General features: G+C 42.3%; 1 protein-coding gene across 1 annotated transcript in view; it reads left to right on the top strand.

Moving 5' to 3' along the window:
- Nt5e (5'-nucleotidase ecto) overlaps positions 1–27,716 on the top strand; it is a 61,602-nt gene that overhangs the window by 8,924 nt on the left and 24,962 nt on the right. The window contains exons 2-3 of the mRNA XM_070010973.1: positions 14,282–14,504; positions 16,672–16,860. Coding sequence (XP_069867074.1) covers positions 14,282–14,504; positions 16,672–16,860 — 412 coding nt within the window. The remainder of the gene's footprint in view (positions 1–14,281; positions 14,505–16,671; positions 16,861–27,716) is intronic.

Genomic DNA, 27,716 nt, shown 5'->3' with positions numbered 1-27,716 from the left:
TCATTTCAACAAAACTATTCTATATGGTCAGAAGCATATACATATTGTGCCTTGTGCTCCTCCTCTAAAAGTATCTTCCTTTGTTCTCACTGTGTGTGCGTGCCTAGGATGCTGTATGATTTATCATGTCCCAGCGTATTTTAGATCCACCTTCCACACAGGAGAGAAAACACACGCCTTTTTGTCTCTGAGCTTGGCTTACCTCTTTTAACATGATTTGTTCTAAGTCCATCCATTTCCCTCCAAATGACATACTATTCTTCTGTGTAGAGTTCTATTGTGTATAGTATCACATTTTTGGATATGCTCATCTATTGTACGGTCGGATGTATTGTAGGGTTAGTGATATCCTTCCCCCTGGTGAAGATCCTCCACAGAAGCTGAGCACATCAGGACATTGGATGGAGAAAGGGGCACATGCAGGAGACAGAGCCACTCTCAGGATAACCCATCAACCTATGAATCTGTCAGACCATAAGTGGATTTGTCCACCAGAGCAGAGCTTTCAAATGAGAACAGAGCCTTCATCATCTCCTAAATCTCCCATTTCTTAAATACTTCACACTGGAAATTATATTCCAATGTGAATTTTGTTGGGGACATTCAAGCCATACATTTCTGACAGCTAAAACCTGATATTTCAAGCATAGAAGTGCAGTTCAAAGACTTTCCCTAGAATTACTGACACACCTGGGCCGTGGGATTCTGGAAAACAAGAGCAATGGAAGGGGCATTAGAATGACCCATATTTGCCTGGTGCAGATAGCTCATGTTTACAATCCTAGCTACTCAGGAGGCTGGGATCTGAGAATTAAGAGTTGAAGCCAGCCTGGGCAGGCTTCAAAAAGCCAGAAGTAGGGCTGGGAAGGTGACTCAGTGGTAGAGTGCTTGCCTTGCATGCATGAGGCCCTGGGTTCGATTCCTCAGCACCACATAAGTAGAAAAAGCCAGACGTGCTGTGGCTCAAGTGGTAGAGCGCTTGTCTTGAACTGAAGAGCTGAGGGACAGCGCCCAGGCCCAGAGTTCAGGCCCCATGACCGACAAAAAAAAAAGCCAGAAATGAAGCTGTGGAGCACTAGCCTTGAACAAAAAAGTTCACGGACAGTGAGTGCCTAGGTTCTTCATTCAAGTACAAAGACTGGTACCAAAAAAAAAAAAAAAAAAGCTAGAAGCAGAGCTGTAGCTCAAATGGTAGTGTTAGCCTTAAGAGAATAAGTTAAGTAATCGTGCCAGCCCTGAGTTCAAGCCCCAATAGTCACACATACACCACCACCACCACCACCACCCAGATTTTATGTCAGCTATATGAAAGTGTTTCACCCATCAGGAATATGAATCTGTCAATGGATTCCTCATTTATAAAATGGAAGAGCTGCAAAATATACTTGGAGAAAGGACAGCCTCATCAACAAATGGTGCAGAAGACAAACTAGGCCTTTCAGTCACTAATTTCCAAAGAGGATAAAACCCTTAATGTAAGGAAGACCTGAGACTTTACAAGTACTACAGAACAGGATATGGAAAATACTACATCCTCATGGAGGAATTCAGCCACAGCCTCTGCCTACCCGTGTCCCTTTGTGTTCTAGACTAGAGGGCAGCTAAGTTAGCAAAGGAGGAGGCAAAGACAATGTTTTAGTTCATCTTGTCCTTGTCCCAGCATCTTGTTTTATCTGAAAATTGGAAAGAATGAAACAAATCACACATCACATTGGCACAGAAGTATCACATGCAAAAAACATCTGAGTGCTGTGTGAATTGCTTTAGCATTTCTTTCCTTCAGTCTATGACTCAAATTTTAAAATTCTTCTGATGTTTTTCCCCCTCTTTTAATAATTGTTTTTAGATAGAGTGGAAACACTCACTGAGTTCTCAATCTACACAGAGATGCAGTTAAACCTCCCTGGAACCCAATTGGTTGAGCAATTAATGTTCAGTGTAACACTGATTATGTATGCAGTAAGAAGAGTGAGTTCATTTTTCCAGTTGATGCAGAAACTGAAAAGCTGGATGCCTAACCCTTCTTTTGTGTTGTGTTCTGGGTGCTTTTTGTTGTGGGTGTTTTGGTCCGGTACTAGGACATGAACTCAGGGCCTGGCCACTATCCTTGAATGTTTATGCCAAGGCTAGAATTCTACCACTTGAGCCACAGCGCCACTTTTTTATGGCACAAAATTGGTGATACAAGTCAAATAGACTCTCCTGCCCAGGCTGGCTTTAAACCACAATCCTCAGATCTCAGCCTCTTTGAGTAGCTAGGATTATTACAGGTGTAAGACACCAGCACCTAACTCATTTCCAGATTTTTGATGGTTAATTAGATTTAAAAGCTTCATGGATTTTTCTGCTTGAGCTGGCTTTGAACCTTGATCCTCAGATCTCAACCTCCTGAGTAGCTGGGATTGTTACGGGCATGAGCCACCAGTGCCTAGCTTTTCAGTACTTGTTTGTCCAATCTTTCAACAAATATTGGCATGCAGATGAGTGGATTGATCCCCAAAATCTTTTGTATGATTCACTGGAACTGTACATCCAACTGCCAACGTGTGCTGGTCCAGGATTGTGGGGTTAGAGGGCAATCAATCAGAAATGGTCCCCAGTGCCAGAAATGCATTATCCAAAGGAAGCATCATCTGCAATACTCTTCCCATAAGGATGTTGTTCAGTGTCCCTGAGTCATTCCAACAGAGTTACGTTGTATAATAGTCCTCCTTGTCTCTTTTGGTGTTAATTATAAGACTTACTGTAACCTTCAGTCCTTAACAAATGAGCAAGCTAAATAAATATACCTCAGATTTCTGACAAAATAGCCCTGTGACATTATGTGGTTGATTACTGTGGCTAAATTTTAAAAGAATTTTTTTCTTCTGCATCATGCAACTTTTATTTCCCTTGATTTCCTCTGATATATGTAAACCTTTTATCTTCACTTGGAACATTTTCGACACTTCACCTTCTCTTGTTTTTGTTCCTTCATTTTTTTATACCATTGGTGGTATTTGCTATAAGCTGTCCCTGACCAACCACATTTGGTTGCCCTCTGAGGATCTGTGTTCTCTTATCTTTCCTTCTTTCTTTCTTCCTTCCTTCCCCCTCCCCCAAACTAGGGCTTTAACTCAGCATCCCACACTTGCTAGGCAGACACTCTACAATGAGCCACACCTCCAGGCTCTTTTCACACTGTTTATTTTGGAGATAGAATCTTATTTTTTGCAAGGGGCTAACACCTCCATCATGATCCTCCTATGTTATGTTCCCTGCTATACCTAGAATGACAAGCAAGCACCACCAAGCCCAGCTTCATCCCTTAAAGGAGAATCTCAGGAACTATTTTGCCTGGCTAGCCTAACTATAATTCACTCAACCTTAGCCTTCCAAGTAGGATTACAGGCATGAGCCACTGGTTCCCAGCTGAGCTTCTGTGATTCTTAACAGGTTGCATGTGTCTCGGTCTTTATGCACATGGCTCCTACATGTTTTATGTATGCATGGATAAAAGGCAGAATACATGGGTAAGGGAATGGATGGATGAATGGATTGGTGTGTGGGTGGATGGATAGATACTTGAGCTGATTGATAGGTGGATGTACAGGTAGGTGAGCTGGTAGCTGGGTGAATGGATGGACATATGGGACAGATGGGTAGATGCTAACGTTTTGCTTGCTGCTTATTTTCCCCAATACTTTCTTCAAGATAAGGACAATTGGTGTTACTTGGCTCTCTAGAACCCTGTAAGAAACTAGCAAGAATCTGAGTACGACCCAACACTTGTAGGCATATATATTAGTGGCATTTTGGCAGAGAAGCCTTGCCTACTAAAACCTCACTACCTTTGTTCAAATCCCAACTCTGTCAATTGCTAGTCGTAGGAGCCCTGCACTGCAGTTTCTTCATCTATGAGACATTGCACCTTCCTTTTACCACTGTAAGGATTAAATAAGTTAATATATGAATAGGCCTGGCCAGGCACCTTTAAGTCTGAACTATCATTATTTTTTTTTGTTGAACCCAGGGCCTCAAGCATGCAAGGCAAGCGCTCTACCACTGAGCCATCTTCCCAGCCCTCTTTGTACCATACTTTTTATCTTTAGAAAAATCTTCTTCAGGGCTAGGAAAGTGGCTTAATGCTAGAGTGTTTGCCTAGCATACATGAGGCCTTGGGTTCAATTCTTCAGTGCCACATAAACAGAAAAAGCTGGAAATGGTGCTGTGGCTCAAGTGGTATAGAGTGCTAGCCTTGAGCAAAAGTGCTCAGGCCCTGAGTTTAAGCCCAAGAATGGCAAAAAAAAATCTTCTTTATTAAAATTTCCTCATTTTAAGTTCACTGTGAACAAAACTGAGCCTATGAAATTCATATATAGGTGTCCTGTAATAAGTCAAATAGTGAGTAACCTTAACAGAATTTAAATAAAGGAGGCTTTTCAGAAAGTTTAGTGTTCCTACCTTCATCACGAAACTCAAATAGCATTCACATGGGCACACAACAGAACATTTCAATGAATACTTTTAAAAAATGTGTTCCATTCAAGCTGAGCGCTGGTGGCTCATACCTGTAATCCTAGATACTCAGAAGGTTGAAATATGAAGAGTATAGTTCAAAGTCAACCCAAGCAGAAAAGTTTGTGAGCCTCTTATCTTCAATAAGCCAGCAAAAAGCCAAAAGCAGAGGTATAGCTTAAGTGGTAGAATGCCAGCCTTGAGTGAAAAAGCCAAACAATAGCTACAGGCCTGGGTTCAAGCCCCACTACTGGCACACACAAAAACTGTTCTACAAACAAGTACCAGTAAGGAATGAGTAAATACATAAAGATAACTAGATTAAAAATATAGGAAATAATATAAGAGATGCTGGACAGTTGTCCAGAAAGAAGTTGCTGGGAGTCTGACCAAGTAGGGAAGCAGTCCGCTAAATTTCTCACCTGTTTCTAGCAACTTGTTTACTCTTCTTGTATAGTGGAGACATTGCTTAACTACTATTTACTAGCTTTGTTTGCCTTCTGTGGAAGAGTCTTAATGGCTTACACACCAAATTAGAATAAAATGGAGCCTATTTAAAAGGCTCAGGTAGAGTGAGTGGTTTTGTTAGTCATTCAGTACACATTACCGGGCATTGGCGCAGCCCCACCTGGTGTCATCTAGGGCACAGGGAGTGTTGATGTGTGAACGGACGGCCACAGAAAAGACATGCTGAGAGAGACACAGGTGCGAGGTATGGGGGACACACCAGACAGCAACGTAACCATGTCTCAGAGGTGTCTTAAGAGAGTCCTTCTTGAACTTCATCGTTCATGGGGTGGGGGTAGGAGTGGGAAGTGTACTTGAAAGGTAGGCAGATAGATAGATAGATAGATAGATAGATAGATAGATAGATAGATAGATAGATAGATAGATAGATAGATAGATAGATAGATAGATAGATAGATAGATAGATAGATGTATATGTATATATATAATGCAAATATATATAGATATATATATAGATATGTGTATAATGCAGTCCAAGACACAGCTGAGTGATCACTGAGGGCCTGTATAATGTCCCAGAAGTCACAACTTTAATTTCTGTGGGAAGCAGGAAGCCTTGAAGAGCCTTAACTTTGGGTGAGCTAGAGGCAGGCTGAGTGTGTTTTGAGCAGCTCACTGGCCTTAACTTTGGGTGAGCTAGAGGCAGGCTGAGTGTGTTTTGAGCAGCTCACTGGCCTATAGGAAGTGCAAGCTGGTTTGGGGGGGGGGGGAGTTGTGGAGGGAGGGACTGGCTAAAAGACCAGAGTGAGGGAAGACCTAGCAGACAGGCAAGTGTGCTGGAGACTGCTAAGGTGGAGCCAGAGAGGAAACAAAAGAATTTTTTTTTCTTTTCAGACATTGAGATAGAGGCGGATGGATCAGGCAGCTCAGTGTTTGATGCTTCCCAGTGTCTCCCGCCCTGGTGCCATAGGGTTCTGAGTTTTTCTCATAGGATCCTGCTGGTGGCTGACCTGGCAGGGGGGAGTTGGAGCTTTGGGGAGATGAGGAAAGGAACAATTTGCTCCATTCTTCTCCACAAAGTGTCCCCTGAAACTAAAAATAAATAAATAAATAAAAATAGGGAAGCTCCTCCTCCCCAGTGGGAACAGTTTCAAAATGTCTGTAGTTTAATTTGCATGTTCCAACCCGGGCAGGACAGAAGTGGAGAGAAGTGTGACTTTGGTATTTGGAAAAAGTCAGACTTTTCCTGGTAACATTTGCAATAAAATTTTGCTACAGGAAAACTGACACACAGTAGCTTGTGAGAGTGTCCCCAAGTGACCTCACAGCTTTGTGTATTGGGGTCACACCTGGCCCAGCTGAGGAAGCAGCCCCATGAGAGACAGAACCTCACTCCCCAAAGCGCTGTGAGGCCTGCTCAGCCCTCTGGGCTACGGCTAGCTTGTCTTTTGTGGTTGAGTTTCCTGCTAAAATTATCACTCTGCTCACTCACTAAAGGTTTCAAAAGCAGTGCTCCTGTGAGAAGCCAGGAAGACTGAGTTTTGTTGTTGTTGTTGTTGTCTGCTTTTTCCCACATGACAGCACACATAAAGGATGATCCTTGTACTGAATTCTGGGCCTCATGCATGAAACTACCTGGGGCAAGTGCACCAAGGAGCTTAAAGACCAATAAGTAATCTGTTTTAATTCCCTTCCCCCAAGTAATTTATTTCCTCATTCATTCAGTACATATCTCTGGAGAATTTCTTCATGTTAAATAACATTTTTAAGGTGTGTGTGTGTGTGTGTGTGTGTGTGTGTGTGTGTGTGTGTGTGTGTGTTGTGCATGTGTATTGGTACCAGGGACTTGTGCTTTTTTTTTTTTTTTTTTTTTGGCCAATACCGAAACTTGAACTCAGGGTCATGGTACAGTCCCTTACTTTTGCTGCTCAAGGCTGGTGCTCTAGTACTTGAGCCACAAATCCATTTCCAGCTTTTGGTGGTCAATTGGAAATAGGAGTTTCATAGACTTTTCTGTGGAACTGTGAGCCTCCTGAATAGCTAGGATTACAGGAGTGAGCCACCAGCACCCAACTTGAACATTTCTTAATGTATCTATTAGCCATTTGTATTTTCTCTCCTAAGAGCAGTCTGTTCAATTCATTTGAGTATATTCTGGATATTAACCCTTTTTCCACTGAATAACTGGCAAAGATTTTTTTCCCCTTTTGTGGGTTGTTCCTTGATTCTTTTAGGCATGTAGTACATTGGAATAAATAAATAAATGTAATCACCTCATAACTACCTGAGATTTTTTTTCTCAGTAAAAATGTTGCTTATCCCCAAAATGAAAAATAAACGTTGGCTTGAAACAGAGCTCATGTAAATTACAAGCCAAACTTTAGACACAAGTTTTCTTTTTTTTTCTTCAAAGTGGTTATTATTTATTTAAGTAAAAATTGAAGAGGTTTCCAATTTTCTACCCCAGAGCACCCAGATAGCCAGCTACCTTATAAAATATGTAAGGTTCAATCTTGCTGACTTTTTCTTACTGCTAATTGCAGGGTATTTTTAATAAACCAAAACAAGGAACTTGGCATTAGAAGTCTTAAAATATCTTTATTCCCCCATTTCTGACTCATAGGACTTTCTGGTCTTACCCTTAGTCAACAGAAGATTTCTCAAATTCAAAAGAGCTTTCATCAATCATACACAGCCAAGGTGAATATTAAATACCTGCACAAGGTGTTAAAACAGCAGATTGTATTCTTCAGAGCTCACTGTACAACAGGCTTCTTAGCCACAGAAGAATCAAGTCACCTCCCTTGTTCTTAACATTTTTATGTGTTTGTTATTTTTATGTGTTCAGGGGAGAGTACTAGGACTTGAACTCAGGGCCTAGGCTCTGTCTCAGCTTTTTTGCTCAAAGTTGGCACTCTACTACTTGAGTTACAGCTCTGTTACCAGTTTTTTGCTGGTGAATTGTAGATAAGAGTCTTGAGGACTATTTTCCCCCCGGGCTGGCTTTGAACCATGTTCTCCAAATCTTAGCCTCTGTGTTTACAGGCATGAGCCATGAGTGAGGGCATGTTTTGTGACTTTAAATGGCAGCAATGCTTCAAGTATTTTTTTGCCAGTCCTGGGGCTTGAACTCATGGCTTCAGGGCTGGGCACTGTCCCTGAGCTTCTTTTGCTCAACGCTAGCACTCTACCACTAAGCCACAGTGTCACTTTGAGCCTTTTCTGTTTATATGGTGCTGAGGAATCGAACCCAGGGCTTCATGCATGCTAGGCTAGCACTCTACCACTAAGCCACAGTGTCACTTTGAGCCTTTTCTGTTTATATGGTGCTGAGGAATCGAACCCAGGGCTTCATGCATGCTAGGCAACCACTCTACCACTAAGCCACCTTCAAATATTTAAGTGTCAGATATCCTGGGCTAGGCTGGAGAATGAGGAAAGTATCTTTCCTGAAAACCAACTCTTTTTTTTTTTGGTTGGTCGTGGGACTTGAACTCAGGGCCTGGGCACTGCTGTCCCTGAGTTTCTTTGGCTAGTGCTCCACCACTTGAGCCACAGCACCACTTCTGATTTTCTGATGGTTAATTGGAGATAAAAGTCTCACAGACTTTCATGCCCGGGCTGGCTTGGAATGGCGATTATCAGATCTCAGCCTCTGGAGTACCTAGGATTATAGGCACAAGCTTTTTTCTGTTTCTTAAAAACATAAAAATGTGTTAGGCTTTTTTCTATACATGAAAGTGGGGTTGGACAGCTGGAGCTAGCCTAGATGTTCATGTTGTATCTCCATGATATGCCCTACTCTGGAATGGAGGCTTGGCAGGAAATTGTGTTTCATTTGGCTTTGGTGTTTTACCTATTATCATACCTTCTTAAAGGTGTGAGGGGTTGGTATTTGTCCAGACATGATTCTGGTAGTCAAGATGCTACAAGTCATTTTGCTAAGCTCAGCTCCCTTAAATAAAAAAAAAAGATGAATTTGGTGAAATTTAGTGCTGGTAGTAAAATATACAAGGTTATGCTAGGCACCAGTGGCTCATGCCTATAATTTTTGTTACTCAGAAGCCGGAAACCTGGAGGATTGTGCTTCAAAGTCAAGTGAGGTAGGAAAGTCCATGAGACTTCATCTCCAATTACTAGCAAAATCCAGACTAGAGGTATAGTTCAAAAGGTAGAGTGTCATCTGTGAGTAAGAAAGCCAAGGGAAAGCCCAATGAATGAATGAACCTGATATTCAGAATGAAATCTTTAGAAAGCAAAAGATGAGAAAGAGAAATCGTAACTTAGGATCATGGAAATTACTTGCCTAAGATGATGGTTAGTAAGTGACTATGATGTCACAGTCATGTTAATGTAAAATGCCAGCTGTATTTTTATAAAGGAAAAATGAGAATCGTCTATTCTGATCCAAATGAGTGACCATTGTTCCTGAACACTGATTTAAGTTACTCTGAGTGGCTTGCTCCATGTTGGAGAGGTTACTTGGGCTTTTATAGCCACAGCACTGCATTTATTACTAAGCACTCTGATGAGTCCATTAGGCAGGTGAGTTACAGAAGAACAATGTGGGAAATCTCTTTTTTTTTTGGCCGGTCTTGGGTATTGAACTCTGGGCCTGGACGTTGTCCCTGAGCTCTTCAGCTCAAGGCTAGCACTCTACCACTTGAGCCAGAGCGCCACTTCCAGTTTTCTGAGTGGTTTCCTGGAGATAAAAGTTTCTTGGACGTTCCTGCCTGGGCTGGCTTTGAACCATGATCCTCAGATCTCAGCCTCTTGAATAGCTAGGATTAAAAGTTTGAGCCACCAGCACCCGGCTGGGGAATCTCTTTTTTTAGGATTAGTTGTTAATTGAATTCTTAGCTTCAGGGTGAATGGTGGTTAGCAAAGATCTGTCCAGCTTAGCAATATGGTATTTTCAAGTTCTGTCTAGTGGTCAAAAAGATGTTAGGTAGATACTCTGGTAGAGAGTAAATGCTAGTAAGAAAGCCTATAATGACTTTGGCTCTGTGTGTGTGTGTGTGTGTGTGTGTGTGTGTGTGTGTGTGTGTGTGTGTGTCTGTGTGTGTGTGTCTGTGTGTGTGTGTGTGTGTCCAGGTCCTAGGGCCTCAGCACTATTCCTGAGCTTTTTTTGCTCAAGGTTAGTGTTCTACCACTTGAGTCACAGCTCCACTTCCACCTTTTGTTTTGTCTTTTTTTTTTTTTTTGATGGTTAATTGGATATAAGAGTGTTTGGACTTTCCAGCCCCCTTGGCTTCAACTCCCAGATCTCAGCCTCCTGAATAGCTAGGATTACAGACAAGAGCCCCCTGCACCTCTGTGGTAACATTACATCTTTCCCCATTCATAATGCTCTGTTCAACCAAGGTCAAATAATTTGAACACAGGCTCTTCAGTCTTCAAAGAACTTGAGCTCACAGATAAGAACATGCAGAGAGAACCAAAAGAGGCAGAATAAGAGGATAATCAAAGCCAAATTTGGTAGATCATTCCTGTAATCCCCCCAGGTTTGGAGAGTGAGGGAGGAGGATTACAAATTTCAGACCAATCTGGGCTACATAGCAAAACCTTATCTCAAAACAGCAATAATAACATCTAGTCAGTCCTATCTAGCCACTAGTATTTAATAATAATAGTGTTAAATTTAATAGTAAGAGCTAATAGTATTTACATGGTAGTAGGTAATATATAATCAAGAGATGATTTAAAGTTTGTGCAATATGTGCATAGTGTGTTTCAAAAACTGTGCCATTTTATGTAAATGTGCTCTTCTTTTGGGGATACTGGGTATAAAGTATTCTTAGATGAGAGACTTTGGTATCCCCTAGGGATCCTGGACCTCTGTGTTAATGGAGGCATGGCTGTCCCCTCCATTAATTGCTTGTATCTTTATTGCTCATGTCCTTCTTTTTGCATGCAGAAATTTTAAATGCCGACCTGCTTTAGTTACCACTTCTCTTGTATCATGCACAGCCCTTTTCTGAGGAGACTGTAGCTTAGAATCATGCCCTAGGTTTGCTGTTCCTAAGTGGATAGAGTAGCCAGCCCTGCCTCGGGCCTCAACCAGCAGGGGCAGGTGTCAGAACAAGCCCCCCCACCCCCAGGAATGTGATGCCAGATCTCAGATAGCCTTCTGGACCTCTTTGCTCATGGTGTTGGAGTCTATCCTAAAGGCAGCCTCTCTGTGGGATCTTAAGGTGTAGAGCATCAAGGTCAGATTTGCATTTTAGAAAAGTTATGCTGGCAGCTGTGTAAAGATGGCTTAGAGAAGGGAACAGTGATTTCTCAAAGCCCAAGTTGGAAGCCAGCGTGATGGTCCAGGAGAGAAGGGTAAGGACTGCTGTAAGGCTGTAGTGGTGGGATGGGTGGACGCTGGGCATTTCTTGGGGCAGGGAAAGTCATGCTGGGGGAAGAACATAAAGGGGTCAGCCACTCCATGGCTTTGGGCTGAAGACATGGTGGCACCTTGGGTCCAAATAGCAAGTCTTGGAGAAAGGAGCTTTTAGCATGGAAAGCTTGAATATTGTCGAGACATGGGGGAAAAATAACCACCAAGCAATTTACAACTTTGAGGTATGGAGAAAGTGGACCTGGGGATTGGAGGTTTCGAGCAGGTGGTGTGAGTGTGAATGAGATGATTTAATCTGTCCACAGCACTGAGCTCCATGGATCTGGGCTCACCTCTCCATGGGAACAAGTAACAAACAAGAACTGTAACTTTGGTGGGAGGTCAAGAGGGGAGGGAGGGCAGAAAGATGGAGCAGGGGAAGAGGGGTGAATGCAGTTGTTAGGTTCAAGGTAGATATGTGAATATGGAACAAGTCACTTAAGGGGACGGGTGGAGTTGGAAAAAATGGGGTGATGTTGGTCAAGATGCATCATACTCATAAACTGATATGGTGAATTGAAACCCCTTTGTACAAGGGGTTGGTCTTTTTTTATTTTAACTGTATCTGCAGTTGTTACCAAATGCTGTCACTGATAGGATGGGTAATCTTTTTGTGGAGAACTAGAGGAATGGCTAGGCACAGTGACATACAACTGTCATCTTAGAACTCTGAGACAAAAAGATGGTCATGAGTTTGAGGCCAGCTGGGGAAACATAGTGATATTTTGTCTCAAAAACCAAAAGAATGATAGAACCAGTCACCAAAAACAAAGCAACTTTACACTTACACACAATTGTTATGTGACACATGTCTTTCACCATAGGAAGAAACCTAACAGTTCTAAGAATAAAAGAAAACCAATATTAGGAGAGCCTTTAAGATTAGATCAGCTCTTAGGAGGGACTAAATAAGTAGAAGAGGTAAAAGGAATGGATGGTGGTTTATGCCTGTAATCCCAACTGCTCAGAGGGCTGAGATCTGAAGATCAAAGTTCAAAGCCAGCCCAGGCAGAAAAGTCCCTGGGACTCTTATCTCCAATTGGACCAGCCAAAAAGCTGGAAATGGAGCTATGACTCAAGTGGTGGAGCATCAGCCTTGAACAACAAAGCTAAGGGAAAGCACCCAAGCCCTGAGTTCAAGCCACGGTACTGGCACAAGCACAACAGCAAAGGTAGAACATTAGAGATGTGGGGAAAGGCAAGTTGAGAAGTTCTTAATTTGATAGGGAAGACAAATGTGGGAACATGAGGACACTGTGCTGCTTTCTCTATGTAAATGTATCCTTTAGGTTGTACATACAACTATTCAAGTCACAGGTACTCAGTGAATGCCTGTGTGCCAGGCAAGGGAATCATGGCACTGTGCAGGACAGAGGTGGCTCCAGAGACAACATAAATGAATGATCCACTGAGTGCAGGAGATGTTGAAGATAGATGGTGGTGACCCTCCTCACTTAAGGGGTCACCAGCCAGGGCTTCTAGGCCTATTTCCAGGTGATTCACGAAGTCAAGTGAAGCGAGAGGTGATCTTCAGAAAGCTGAGTTCACTGGTTAAAGTATTAAGTGAGTAGTCTTACAGCAAGCAGTTGTAAGTTCCCAGAGGAGGGAGCCAAAGAAAAGAGGTTTGCTGGGGATGGCATAGTTATTATGTCATTCATAACTACAGTCCTAGTAAGGGGAATGGGATCACACCATCAATGCCTGAAGCCACCCCTGCTCCCCACAAAGCCCCACACACAGGAAGGACCCAGGACCTGCTGAAGGTCACATGCTCATTTCGCCATGAGGTCCTTCCTCAGAGCAAACTGCTAAAATAGAATGAAGGGTGACCCAGAGAAACTGCATCACACAGCAGCAAGCATGGTAAAATGGAGAGATGCTAGCTCCTGCTCGCTCCTCCTTACTTCCCCAGAATTAGAGGACCAGAGCAATCCATGGGAACAGACAATTGCAGGAACCCCAGGGAACCATGACCCAGGAGATGCAGTGAGGAGGAAAACCTCTGGTCTCTGCCCACAACAAGTGCAAGTTCAGGGGCTGGGAAGGTGGCTCAGTGGTAGAGCACTTGCCTTGCATGCATGAGGCCCTGGGTTCGATTCCCCAGCACCACATAGGCAAAAAGAAAAAAAGCCAGAAGTGGTGCTGTGGCTCAAGTGGTAGAGGGCTAGCCTTGAGCTGAAGAGCTGAGGGACAGCGCCCAGACCCAGACTTCAGGTCCCACAACCGGAACCAAAAAAAAAAAAAAAGTGCAAGTTCTCTTTTTCTAAAGCCCTGGTTTATTTTGTTCATTTGGTTTTTCTTTTGTGCTGGTACTTGGGCATGAACTCAAAGCCATGTACCCTCTTGGCTTTTTCACTCAAGGATGGCACTCTACGATTTGTGCCACGCCTCTACTTCTGGCTTTTTGCTGGTTAATTGGAGATAAGAGTCTCATGGACTTTCCTGCCCAGGTGGGCCTCAACCTATGATCCTCAGATCTCAGCTTCCTGAGTAGCTAGGATTACAGGTATGAGCCACCAATGTCTGGTCAAAGTCCTGTTGATGGATGGTTCTGTTCTGACAAGCAGTTGGTGGTTTAGATGATTAGCTCTGGAATGTGGGTTTATAAGAGAAAACAGAATTTGAAAGTCTGAGCAGAGCTGATTAAAGGCAGATTGAAGCTTGCTTGGATCTGAGGATGATAAGATAGTGCCTGTGCACTTGTTGACCTCTTCACTAGGTGGGCAGCCTGTGATCTGACTGGCCCTGGGTCCAACCCCCAGTGTTTCATGATCAAAACTCTGGAGATTTGGACACCAGGCCTTTGGGTCTGTCTCATAGAACCCAGCCAGTTTCAGGAGCTACTGAGTTACTGAAATATCTTTAAAGTATGCTTTTACTGGCAATTCCAGGGTGCCTAATTCTTTTTTTTCTCTTTTTCCTTTTATCTAGGCACTGGGAAACCATGAATTTGATAATGGTGTAGAAGGGCTGATCGATCCACTCCTCAAAAAGGCCAACTTCCCGATTCTGAGTGCAAATATTAAGGCAAAGGGGTCACTAGCATCTCAAATATCTGGACTATATTTGCCATACAAGATTCTTCATCTTGGTGGAGAAGCTGTGGGAATTGTAGGATATACCTCAAATGAAACCCCTTCTCTCTCTAATCCAGGTATATTTTGCTTTTTATAGCATTCATGACTTGAAAATAAATTCATTAGGTCAGGGTTTGGCATTATTTGTATGGTCTTAGGTAAAAGAGACAGCTAGGGAAATGGTGCACGTAGCACGACACTGATAAAAACTAATCTGATAGATTCTGTGCTGTTCTAACTTACTACTTAAAGACTTTACCTCTCTGCTCAGTGAATTTCTTTGTTGACATAAACAGTATGTTTTAATTCAGTGCATTCAAACTAGAGGTGTAGCTCATCTCAGTCTGTTCCTGTACATCTCAGCCCCTAACTTAGTCCAATTGTTCCAGTCTTTATGGTCTGTATAACACGTACTTCCAGCATTTAATTCATTACAGCTAGGTAATAAAATTCTCGAATATAGCACACTTGTTTGTTTGTTTCCACTCAAGGCTGGTGTTCTACCAGTTGAGCCATCCGTGCATTTTCACCACTTCCTGTTGGTTAATTGAAGATGCTTTTCAGATTTGTCTGCCCAGGCTGGCTTTGAACTACGATCCCCAGATCTCAGCCTTTTGAGTAGCTAGAATTAGACATGTGATCTGGGTGTGAGTCCCAGGCTTATCTCATCTTTCCAACCCATGGATTTTTCTGATATCTTAGGAGAATACACTCCTTTGTTCTCAATTTCTCTGGAATTTTGTCTTCCTTCTCACCTGACTAAGAGGAGAGTCTCCTTCTCTTCACTCATTTGTTCCCCTGAAGGCCTGTCTATAGGCTAGGCACTGTGTGTTTCTAACAGCCTTGCTGCTTTTTGGAAAGAGAATTTTCAAACCAGAATTTGTAGGCTCTTGCATTTTAAAAGTGATTTATGAGGGTTTTGTATGTTTGGGTGGTTGGTTGGTTTGCTTGCTTGTTTTTGGCGTTTTCATCTTTTGTGCGGGTTCTCAGAAATTAGCCCAAGGGAGTTAAGGTCAAAGAGGACTGCTTGCTCTGTGGCAGAGGCTGTGTGGCTTCCAAGTGGCATTTATATCACTTTCCTGACAGTTGAAGCTATAATATTTGTTAAGCCATCATCCAAGGTCTGCTTGTTGACAGTTTTATTTTTGTTCTTGTTTTGTGTGCTGGTACTAGGGCTTCAACTCAAGACCTCACTCACACTCTTGCTGGGCTTTTTTTACTCAAGGCTGATACTCTACCATTTAAGCCACAGTTCCACTCCCTGCTTGCTGGAAATTTTAGGTTGGAAGAATGATTGTCCCAAGTGTCCAAACAAAGCCTTGAAGTTGGTAGTGCTGTTTGCACATCATGCATATAAGCTGAGGCTTTTTCTGCAGGGGTATTATGGAAGTCTAAATATAAAAAGAGACAAAAACAAGCCATATCTGAAGTCTTATAGTTTGGAATTGAGTCCAAGCAAAATGTTAACTGCAATCTAACCAGGCACTGGTGTCTGTAATCTTAGCTACTGAGGAGGCTGAGAGTTGCACATCATGATTGAAGCCAGCCCAGGCAGATAAACACAAGAGACTTTTTTTTGCCAATCCTGGGGCTTGAACTCAGGGCCTGGGCATTATCCCTGAGCTTCTTTTGTTCGAGGCTAGAACTCTACCACTTGAGCCACAGTGTCATTTCCAGCTTTTTCTGATTATGTGATACTGAAGAATCAAACCCAGGGTTTCATGCATGCTAGGGAAGCATTGTATCACTAAGCTACATTCCCAGCCCTTCCAAGAGACTCTTATCTCCAGCTAACCAGCACAAAGCAGGAAATTGAGTGTGACTCAAGTGGTAGAGCACCAGCTTTGAATGACAAAAGCAAAGCAAGAGTGAGAAGCCCTGAGTTCTAGCCAGGAAAGAAGGAAGGAAGGAAAGAAGGAAGACAAGGAGGGAAGGAAGGAAGGAAGGAAGGAAGGAAGGAAGGAAGGAAGGAAGGAAGGAAGGAAGGAAGGAAGGAAAGAAGGAAGGAAGGAGGGAGGGAGGGAAGGAGGGAGGGAAGGAGGGAGAGAAGGAAGGAAGGAAGGAAGGAAGTTACCTACAGTCTTCAACTAATTCAATATCAAGTAAATGATTTTAATTCTTTTTGACTTTGTAAGGATTTTGTATTTTTGATGTATTTGAAGAGCTCTAATAAGGTGTTTATTATGCTGATAAGTGATATAACAAAATTAATGTTCCTGTCATTTTACTTATTTTGTACCTTAGGCCCAAGCTTGGTGTTTGAAGATGAAATCACTGCATTGCAACCTGAAGTAGATAAGCTAAAAACTTTAAATGTGAATAAAATTATCGCACTGGGACATTCTGGTTTTGAAATGGATAAACTCATCGCGCAGAAAGTGAAGGGAGTGGACATCGTGGTGGGAGGACACTCCAACACATTTCTTTACACAGGTAATTGCTTCGAGACAATGACACCAGCCAGGATGTGCACAGAGGTTACATTGTCTCTCCTGCTGTAATTGCCAGTGCTACCAAATGTTACAGTTTGTATCTATGTCATTCATATTGAATGGGAATGACTGTAATCTTACTTAGAGACATTACTAAGAACTCATTGATTTTAATCTTATAAGACGGTTCCACTTATATATGGAATACATATACAAAATGGAAAAGAATACTAAGCTCGTTTGTTTATGACAGGTTCATATTGAAAAGCAGCATGTCATATTAAAAAAGAACTTTAAACATAAAATAATGTGAATAGGGTTATCAAAGTTCAAGATAATAGGACCTTTTGTTTGTATTTTCTGCCAGTACTGGGGCTGGTACTCAGGGCCTTTTCTAGCCTTTTCCATTCATGGTACTATGGTGCTCTACCACTGGAGTCACAACTCCGCTTCCTGGTTTTTGATAGTTGGAAATAAAAGTGTCACCAACTTTCTTGCCTAGGCTGGCTTTAAACTTGGATCCTCTTATCTCAGCCTCCTGAGGAGCTAGGATTACAGACATGAGCCTCTGTCACCCGACTGAAGGTGACAGGATTTGATCTGTAGCTTACACACATAGTAGAAGCTGGAATTTCTTAGATGGACTTAGAAGACTATTTGTGGGTTTTTTTGTTTGTTTGTTGTTATTGTCATTGTTGTTTTGCCAGTTATGGGGCTTGAACTCAGGGTCTGGGCAGTGTCCCTGAGCTTCTTTTGCTCAAGGCTAGAGCTCTACCACTGGAGCCACAGCACCAATTCTGGCTTCTTCTAAGTATTTATTAGAAATAAGAGTCTCAAGGACTTTTCTGCCCAAGCTGGCGTCAAACCACACTCCTCAGATCTCAGCCTCCTGAGTAGCTAGAATTACAAGCATGAGCCACCGGATGGCATGAGCCATCTGTTTTTATAAAACCAAGTTACACTAAGTAATAGGGAATATCCAGAAATGTTAAAAAGCAATCTTCACTAAGAAAGTAATTTTTTTTTTTTGGTCCCAGGGCTTGAACTCTGGGCCTGGGTGCTATCCCTCAGCTCAAGGCGAGCATTCTACCACTTGAGCCACAGCACCACTTCCAGTTTTCTGAGTGGTTTTATTGGAGATAAGAGTCTCAGGGAGTTTCCTTCCTGGGCTGGCTTTGAACCGCGATCCTCAGATCTCAGCCTCCTGAGTAACTAGGATTACAGGCGTGAGCCACCAATGTCAGCTCAGAAAATAAATTTTTTTATTTTCTTCATAGCACTTTTTTTTTTGCCAGTCCTGGGGCTTGAACTCAGGGCCTGGGCACTGTCCCTGAACTTCTTTTTTGTTCAAGGCTAGTACTCTACCACTTGAGCCACAGTGCCACCTCTGGCTTTTTTATGTGGTACTGAGGAATTGAACCCACTGCTTCATGCATGCTAGCAAGCACTCTACCACTAAGCCCCATTCTCAGCCCTCATCGTACTTTTTAAAAAATTAATTTACTTTATTGTTATTATAGTGGTGATATACAGGGGGATTACAATTACATGGTCAGGTAAAGAGTGCATTTCCTTTCGTACAGTGTCTTCTGTTCCCTCATTCTCTCCCAGTCCTTCCATCCTATCTCCACACATAAGTGATATACTTTACTTTCATCAGTGACCAATGAGCTCCACTGATACACTTTTGCACCCTTTTTCCCTTGAGTTCTGTACTCCCTGCCCCCCGACCCTCCTGAAGATATACATATGTGAATACACCATACATAAGGTAAAGAAGATAGAATCATCAAAAACTAAAAAAGAAATAAAGAGGTCTCTTGTTTCCATATTTTGGAGTTTGCTTCAGTATGTGTATTATTTTATATAAATATGAAGAGGCACTGAGGTCTTGCACCTTCGTGTTTCTCTCATGATTATCCTCTTTTGGTCTTACTGTGTTGAGTATCTAAAATCCTGTATAATTTATCATATTCCAAGTGTATTTTAGATCTAATTTCCACATGCCAGAGAGAACACTCACCATTTGTCTCTCTGAGCTTGGCTTACCTCACTTAACGTGATTTGTTCTAGGTCCATCCATTTCCTTGCAAATGACATTATTTTATTCCTTCTAATGACTGTGTGAAATTCCACTGTGTATAGGTAGCACATTTTTTGGATCCACTCATCTATTGTGGGGCATCTGGGTTGTTTCCTTATCCTATTGTGAATAGTGCAGCAGTGAATGTGGATGTTAAGGTGTCTTTATCATATCCTGGTTCATGAATTTCAGGGTAGATGCCCAGGAGTGATATGTCTGGGTATACAGGAAGGTTTATGTTTCCTGCCGTCCAGATAGCTATCCAGAGTGGTTGTACTAGTTTACATTTCCACTCACAGTGCAGTAAGTTTCCTTTTTCCCCCCACCCCCCACCAGCTTCTGTTGTTGTTTGAATTAGCAATGTCGACAATCTGACTGGGGTAAGATGGAATGTTGTTGTTTAGATTTGCATTTACTTTATGGCCAGGGATGATGAGCATTTTCTCACGCGTTTCTTTGTCATTCTCACCTCTTCTTCTGAGAAGTTTCTCCTTAGCTCCCTTGTCCTTTTAGTGATTGGTTTATTAGGTTTGGGAGGGGTTAGTTTTCTGAGTTCCTTGTATATATTGCCTATTAGGCCTTTGTCTGATATATTGCTGGTAAAGATCTTCTTCCAATCTATTAGCTGTCTTTCTAGTTTAATAACTATGTCCTTAGCTATGTGGAAACTTTTTATTTTGATGTAGTCATACTTGTCAAGTCACTTTCCTATCTGTTGTGCATCTGGGACTCTTTACCACAAATTTCTACCTATATGTGTATGTTCTCATGTTTCTCCTACTCTTTTTTGCAGTAGTTTTGGATCTGACTTTGATCCACTTTGAACTGATATTAGTGCATAGTGACAAACAGAGATCCACTTTTAGTTTTCTGCATCTTCATAGCACTTTTGAGCTTTTATCTTTACAATTAGAAAATGGGATACAACTTATAAAAAGAAAAGAAAATACCCCTCAGTAGATGAATGGATCAAGAAAATGTGGAATATTTATACAATGGAACTCTATGCCTCCAGAAAGAATGACATCACTCCATTCGTTAGGAAATGGAAAGAATTGGAAAACTTATATTAAGTGAAGTAAGCCAAGCCCCCCCCCCAAAATAGGTCCCATGGTTTCCCTTATTTGCAATAACTAGTATATGTCTAGGACAAGCAGAAAAGGTCAAAAGCTATGTACATGTGACCAGATAAGATGATATTTAGTGAAATGAATCCCAAGATAGGGACACAATTGGTTTTTTTTCTTTCTTGCTATTGTTTTTAACATGTTTAAAATGTACTGTCTGATTTTTTTTGTTTCTCTTGTGTGTTCTTCCCCCATGGTATAACCCCTGTTTTCACTGTATTTGATGTCAGTGCCCTGCATCTTGTATATACATTTTTCTAATTTGGGGAGGGGAAGGGAAATAACAAAATGCTGAAATAAGGATACAGATTGACTCATTGTAACAATGAGATGTACAAAACACTATGTTGAAAATGAACTTTCCAACTTGGGGGCATGGGGGGAAGAGAGGGAAGAGTTGGGGAGGTGGGGAGGGAAGGGATGGTAGGGTAAAAGCAAAGGAGGAGGCAACAGTGCTGGATAGGAAATGTACTCATTACCTTACTCATGTAACTGTAACCCCTCTGTATAGTATTAAAAAACATACAAAAAAAGAGGAAAAAGAAAAAAAAGAGGCTGGAAGTAGGCTTCAAATGCTAGAGTGCTGACCTACCAAGCACAAAGCCTTGAGTTCAAAACTCCATTGTCCTCCCAAAAGAAGGAAAGAGGAAATGGAAAAAAAAAAAAAAAGGGAAAGGCAACATTGAGTCAGAAGTTGTCATTCTCAATTCACTTGAATGATCTTGAGTGGGTCGCTTAACCTCTCTAAACCTGTTAGCTTAGCTCCAAAACAGGGATGCTCTCTTTCCAAGTATGGCATTGTATGGTGGCTGTGAGAACCCTATGTAAACTGCAAATAGCTATATCCTGCTCTATGTACATTGCTCAGTGGTAAAAATATGTTGCTCAAAGTTGTGACTCACAAAGCTGTTCTTTCACCCAAGAAAATAATGCCAGTATTAATGTGTACTAATCAAATTCTCTCACAGGTATTTTAGCCATGGGTGGTTACAAGTTAAAGAATGATTTCAAACTTAGTTTAAACTCATTAGTGATTGTAAAATGAATCTGGTAGGCCCTAACCAGTAGACTTTTTAAATTTTTTAACAGAGTAGACTAAAATAGATTAGGCACTCATCTTGCTTCACCTTGAGAATAAATATCGTTTCATGGGGGGAAAAAAAGATGTATGTAAGATGGTGAGAATGGCCCTAGCACATACAACCAACAAATGAATGTAATGAGGAGGAGGAGGATACATGATGAGTTGAATTTATTATTGTTGGTCATGGTGTAATCCAACACCTGAGAGCCTTATAGCAACTCTGGGAGCATTAAATTCACAGAGAGAGCCAAAAGCAGGACAATCAGCAGTCAGCACCAGCACAAGTAAAGCTATGTGGTCCTTCTGACCCTACCACAAGCCAATAGTGGAATCATTTGTGTGCTTGAGTCCCCTTTCTGTAGAATAAGGGCAATAACAAGAATATTTATTCTCTCCTGAGCCGCTCCTACCAACAAACAGCAGGTGCACACTGTCATGCCTCAACCTGAGGGGTAGAGTCGAGGTGATATGGAGGTTTCATGACATCAAATAACCTGCTCACAGTCCATAGGTGCAGCGTGGTAGGGAGGAGACTGTATCCAGACTGTCTGAACCATAGGTCACCCTCTTGGCTAAGTGCCGTACCACTGGCCTATCAAATCTGGTTCTCAGAGGATCCAGTCATTCTTTTTGACATACCACATAGTCTTTCCCTTCCCTGACACCTAGATGACTGTCCAGCAGTCTCTCTTCTCTGCCATCTTCTCTCTCCCTTCCACTTCTGCCCATCTTCCAAAATTAGTTTTCCAGACTTTGGTAGCTCATACCTGTAATCCAGCTACTCAGTAGGCTGAAATCTGAGGCTCACAATTTGAAGGCAGCCCACTCAGGAAAGATCATGAGAGTCTTATTTCTAATTAACCACCAGAAAGCTAGAGGAGCACCTGTGGCTCAAGTGGCAGAATTCCAGCCTTGATCAAAAAAGCTAAATTCAGTGCCCAGGCTCTGAATTCAGGCTCCAAGTACCAGCACAAAAATAAGTAAATAAATAAATTTATAACTTAATATAGGTAATGGATGGATGTATATAAATGCCCTTTGTCTTAGTCTTTTTTTTTTTTGGTGTTGCCATTGCCATCACAAAGTAGTTAAAGCTAAGTAGTTTACAAATAAAAGAGGTTTATTTAGCTCACAGTTTGGCCTGCAAAGCAAGTGACAGTGCTGGCTTCCTATTAACTGTAATGACTCTTGGTCCCATCATTGTCCCAACCAAAGAACTTTTACAACACAGGATGAAAGAAATCATTGAGGATATGGTCAGTTTGGTTATCTGTAAATCTGGCAAGAGATAATTACACTGTCTTTAGAAAAGCATACTAAGACTCACTCATTTACTTCACATTTCATAATGGCTTACCAAGGCTAAACTTGCACAGGAAAAGCTATTTTGGCAGTTGTTTTGAGAAATGAACTTAATAATTAAAGGTAATTATAAGACACTCTAAGGGCTGGGGGCCTACTTATCTATGTAAATTTTTTCAGCCTTTAAAATAAACACCAAATCATTTTATGGTGTTAGCATGAAATTAAAAATATAAATCTGCTCCACATGATTAGTTAATAATAAATTCCTGTATGTGTGTGTGCTTTTCTAAAGGAAATGCTTTTTAATAATGCTTTTTTATAATGCTTTCTCTAAAGAAGATAAAGCCTAGAATCACAAAGCAAAAATCATATTATTGCCCTCACAGAAAAGAGAATAAAGTGATGGCAGGTTGGGATCTGCAGCAAATATGTCAGGGGCCTCTGCACTCTTTCTAACCTTCTTCTTCTTCTTCTTCTTCTTCTTCTTCTTCTTCTTCTTCTTCTTCTTCTTCTTCTTCTTCTTCTTCTTCTTCTTCTTCTTTCTTCTTCTTCCTCTTCTTCTTCCTCTTCTTCCTCTTCTTCCTCTTCTTCTTCCTCTTCCTCTTCCTCCTCCTCTTCCTCTTCCTCCTCCTCCTCCTCCTCCTCCTCCTCCTCCTCCTCCTCCTCCTCCTCCTCCTCCTCCTCCTCCTCCTTCTTCTTCTTCGCCTCTGCAGTCTTTCTAACTTTCTTCTTCTTCTTCTTCTTCTTCTTCTTCTTCTTCTTCTTCTTCTTCTTCTTCTTCTTCTTCTTCTTCTTCTTCTTCTTCTTCTTCTTCTTCTTCCCCCTCCTCCTCCCCCTCCCCCTCCTCCTCCTCTTCCTCCTCCTCCTCCTCCTCCTCCTCCTCCTCCTCCTCCTCCTCCTCCTCCTCCTCCTCCTCCTCCTCTTCTTCTTCTTCTTCTTCTTCTTCTTCTTCTTCTTCTTCTTCTTCTTCTTCTTCTTCTTCTTCTTCTTCTTCCTCCTCACTCTTCTTCCTCCTCCTCCTCCTTCTCTTCCTCTTTTTCTCCTCCTCCTCCTCCTCCTCCTCCTCCTCCTCCTCCTCCTCCTCCTCCTCCTCCTCCTCCTCCTCCTCCTCCTCCTCCTCCTCCTCCTTTCTTCTGCCATTTCTAAGGTTTTAGCTCAGGACTTGGGCACACTGAAGCCACTGCTCAACTTCCAGCTTTTTTTGGTAGTTATTAGAGCTCAAAAAACTCATGGACTTTTCTTCCTCAGATGGCATCAAACCACAATCCTCAGATCTCTCCTGGGTAGCTAGAATTACAAGCATGAGCCACCGGTACCTGGCTCTCTCTCTAATTCTTTTTTTTTTTTGGGGGGGGGGGGGTCCGGTCATAGGGCCTGAACTCTGGGCCTGGGCGCTGTCCCTCAGCAATTCAGCTCAAGGCTAGTGCTCTACAACTTGAGCCACAACACCACTTCTGGCTTTTCTCTTTTTGCCTATGTGGTAATGAGGAATCGAACCCAGGGCCTCATGCATTCAAGGCAAGCGCTCTACCACTGAGCCACTTTCCCAGGCCCCTCTCTCTCTAATTTTTGAAAGGACTCCAAGGATGCCTCCTGTTTACCTTGCAGGATTTTTAACTGAAGTTTTGGTTTGGCACATCAGTCTGGTGAGCCTGTGTCCTTGGGTAGGATGAGACACCCATTTCTGTATCTGCATTTAAGGGTTACTATTGTAAATTCTGTGGCTCTTCCATAGGTAGAGCCTGATTTATGAATTTGAGGAAATACATTTTTCTGGTAGGACAACCTACAATTTCCCTAGGCTCCTGAAGAGGCCTTCATGACCCCCTTCATCCTCAGAGGCTCCCCTTTTACCACTTCCATGATGGCCCCCCAGGCGCCAATCCACATAGACTATGTTCCTGTCTTCTTTGCTCCAGCTCTGGTCTGCGTCCAGCAGGGTGTCTGGGAATGAGTGACCCAGTGCTGAGTTCATTGTGCCTTCATCACCTCTCCCCATTGACTGTCACCTCCACCCCATTTCAGCAATGTCACTTCTAGCCAAGAGCTGAGTCTCGGTCATCCTCAGATCACCCTAAGACCCTGCTCCCCAGCTCTCAGCACAGACTTTCTGTTATTCCTAGAGCTTTCCCAATGTTTTTTTATCAGAGCTAGCCTTCAGCATGAGTGAAACCTCAGGTTAAAACCAGGATCTTAGACTCCCAGATCCAAAGTCCAGGAGACCCAAGTTAGGTCCAGACACTTGCCTCCATATGCCAAATAAAAAGATATGGTGAAGGGCAGAAAGAGATCTATTGCATCGCAGCCATGGGCAGGAAGCACTTCACTACATCTTCAGCTGTCTTCTAAGGTACACATGTTGGCTTCAGGTTAAATAGGGAGAATTGGGACCAGGGCAGGTATAGTTTTAAAAAAAAATCCTAAATCTTGGCCTGGTTGACCATTAGCTTAGACCTTAGAGGGTTTCTGGAAAAGTTTCTTACTTAACAGAACAGGAACAAGATGGTCTCTTGATTTTGGATGATTGTTTTAAGATGGTAAGAGATGATAGGTCCTTGTTTGAGGGGTAGGGTGCCTTCCACACAAGATGGTTATCTATCTGAGTCTTCTTTCTTTTTCTGCAAACAAGATGATTACAAATGGAGGGCAGCGGATAATGGCTCAGATGAATGTACACCAATAGTTCTGGAAGTTTTACTTAATTCATAGTACCCAGTCAAAGCATCTTTTTTGGGGGGGAGAGGGAGGTCCGGTCATGGGGCCTGAACTCTGGGCCTGGGCACTGTCCCTCAGCTCTTCAGCTCAAGGCTAGCGCTCTACCACTTGAGGCACAGTGGCATTACTGGCCTTTTTCTTTTTGCTTATGTGGTGCTGAGGAATCGAACCCAGGGCCTCAGGCATGCAAGGCAAGTGCTCTACCACTGAGCCACCTTCCCAGCCCCTCAAAGCATCTTTTAAGTTGCCTCTTACAAGGTGTTAGCCCAATAGCCTCCTCTCTCATAGCTTATCATGCTCTTTCCCTAGTCAACACTAGGCCCATTTTGTGGAGGTAGTAAATAATTAGCCTCCACCTCCCTTTAACCTTGAGAGAGCTCTTCTTTGGAGAGCTGTAGCTATATAAGACAGCAAGATCCCCTGAACCTCACAGGTCATATAGGTCACCTGGGATGGTACTCCTTTGGGGCAACTATAACCATATAAGGCACCAAGAATCTCCCAAACCTTCAAGTTATAAAATGGTCACCTGAGACAATAGCCAACACTTCTCTCTTGTAAGAAGGGGTCTTGCCAGACACTTTGCTGGCAATAAACCTTTTCTGTGTTCTTTGTACCTGTATATCTGTGTGGTTTTCTGGCAAGTCTAATATACTCTCACACAAAGTCTCTTGAGCCCTCTACTTCAGCAGCTTTGGCTGGATAAAATGCTACCCCATGTTGCTCCTTTAAAACAGTTTTTGTTGTTGTTCATGGGGCTTGAACTCATGGCCTGAGTGCTGCCCCTGAGCTCTACAAGGCTAGTGCTCTACCACTTTGAGCCACAGCACCATTTCTGGGTTTTGAGTGGTTAACTGGAGATTAGAGTCTTACAGGACCTTATTCTGCCCCACTGGCTTTGAATTGCAATCCTTAGGTCTCAGACTCCTGAGTGGCTAGGATTACAGGTATAAGCCTGGCTAAAACATTCTTTGACTTATCAACGTTCTTTTTAATTAATGACCTCATTTTTATTAAGATTGCTTCTGAATTTAGGCACACATTGGTTGGTTGGTTGGTTTTGTACCAGTACTGGGGCTTGAACTAGGCACTAGCTTTTTTACTCCAGGCTGGCACTCTGCCACTTGAGCCACAGATCCATTTTTTTGGCTTTTTGCTGCTGAATTGGAGGTAAGAGTCTTACAGACATTTCTACCTTGGTCTGGCTTTGAACCATGATCATGAGATCATCAGATCTCAGCCTTCTAAGTAGCTGGGATTTCAGGCATGAGCCACTGGCACCTGGCTAGGCTTACATTTGTTGAATATGGAATTTAAATGTTCAGTTATTTAAAGAGCAGTATTTTGTTTGGAAAGTTGCAGTGTAATTATCAATTAGACCTTCTTTGAATGTGTCCCAGTTGCACTGGGATAAGTGAAGGAAGAAAGAAAAGGACTCAATTGTTGTTTGAAAACATTGTTCCACTCTCCTTTAATTCATAGCCTGGTAGCTTAGATAATGAGGACTAGGAGAGCAAGAAAACAATGTTTTCCACATTCACAGGACAGGGAAACATTCTCCAACAAAGAATGTGCCCTTGGCCATCAGGGTGGTTGATAAGGACTGCTGACATCCTGGTTTACTGAGTAAATGGGAGAATCAGCCAAGGGGCAGAGGTATGGCCCCAAAGATGATTTCCCGGTGAGGTTTTGAGTGGGGTAAGCATGGGGCTAACTTGTCCCCCCCCCCACATACACACACTCACTTACCTTCTCAAGTCATTTATAAATGCCCAGTCCTGACCCAGACCCAGCCTCTAATGGGAAAAAGCTTAAGCGTGCAGACTTGTGTGTGACTTAGTGGCTAAATCACACACATCAGTGTGGGCTACATTGCTTTCCAAGATAAACTGAGACTAACCAAAACCAAAATTGCAAAGGAAGATCCTTTGCAAGGAAGGCTGATAACCAACTGCTGGGAAATCCTGAGCCCTCTCTTTCTTCACCAGACACTAATTACTCCACCAGAAGTAAGTTTTTGCTTCCTAGGACATGCCTTGTGATTGTTTTGGTTAACTTGGTTTGTTCCTTGGCTCAGTCACTGCTGGCTAGTTGACCTTAGGCAAGTAACTAAGCCACTCTGAACTTCATCTTTTTGCATTTTATGTTTTCTTTTATAAATGGTGACCTCAGAGGAGCTACCTCCAAAATGTGCTGTAGGGATTAAGCATGGTAATACATGAGGGAATTGTGGCCTTAGGATATAATAAGGAGAAGACAAGTAGGCCAATTCTCTACCCACTTTGGAGAACTCCAACTAATATTGGATTCACTAAACAAATGGTTTTTTTCCCTAAAATATATTTTGCCCCCAACTCCCTCCTCAAACTACTCATACATATATATGTTTAATATATATGATTTCAAAGAGGACGTGTCTTATGAATAATTGTTTCTTCTTTGCCAACTATTTTGCTATGCCAATTTCATTTTTACAATAAAGCTCTCTAAATCCCATAAACTTAACCATCAATCTTAAATCTTAACCTAAGCCAGGCACCAGT

The sequence above is a fragment of the Dipodomys merriami genome, unplaced genomic scaffold, assembly GCF_024711535.1.
Source record: "Dipodomys merriami isolate MVZ:Mamm:240054 unplaced genomic scaffold, mDipMer1.0.p SCAF_8, whole genome shotgun sequence".
NCBI classification, from domain to species: Eukaryota; Metazoa; Chordata; class Mammalia; order Rodentia; family Heteromyidae; genus Dipodomys; species Dipodomys merriami.
Note: the sequence above shows the minus strand (reverse complement) of the source record. Positions and strands in the feature narration are given on the sequence as shown.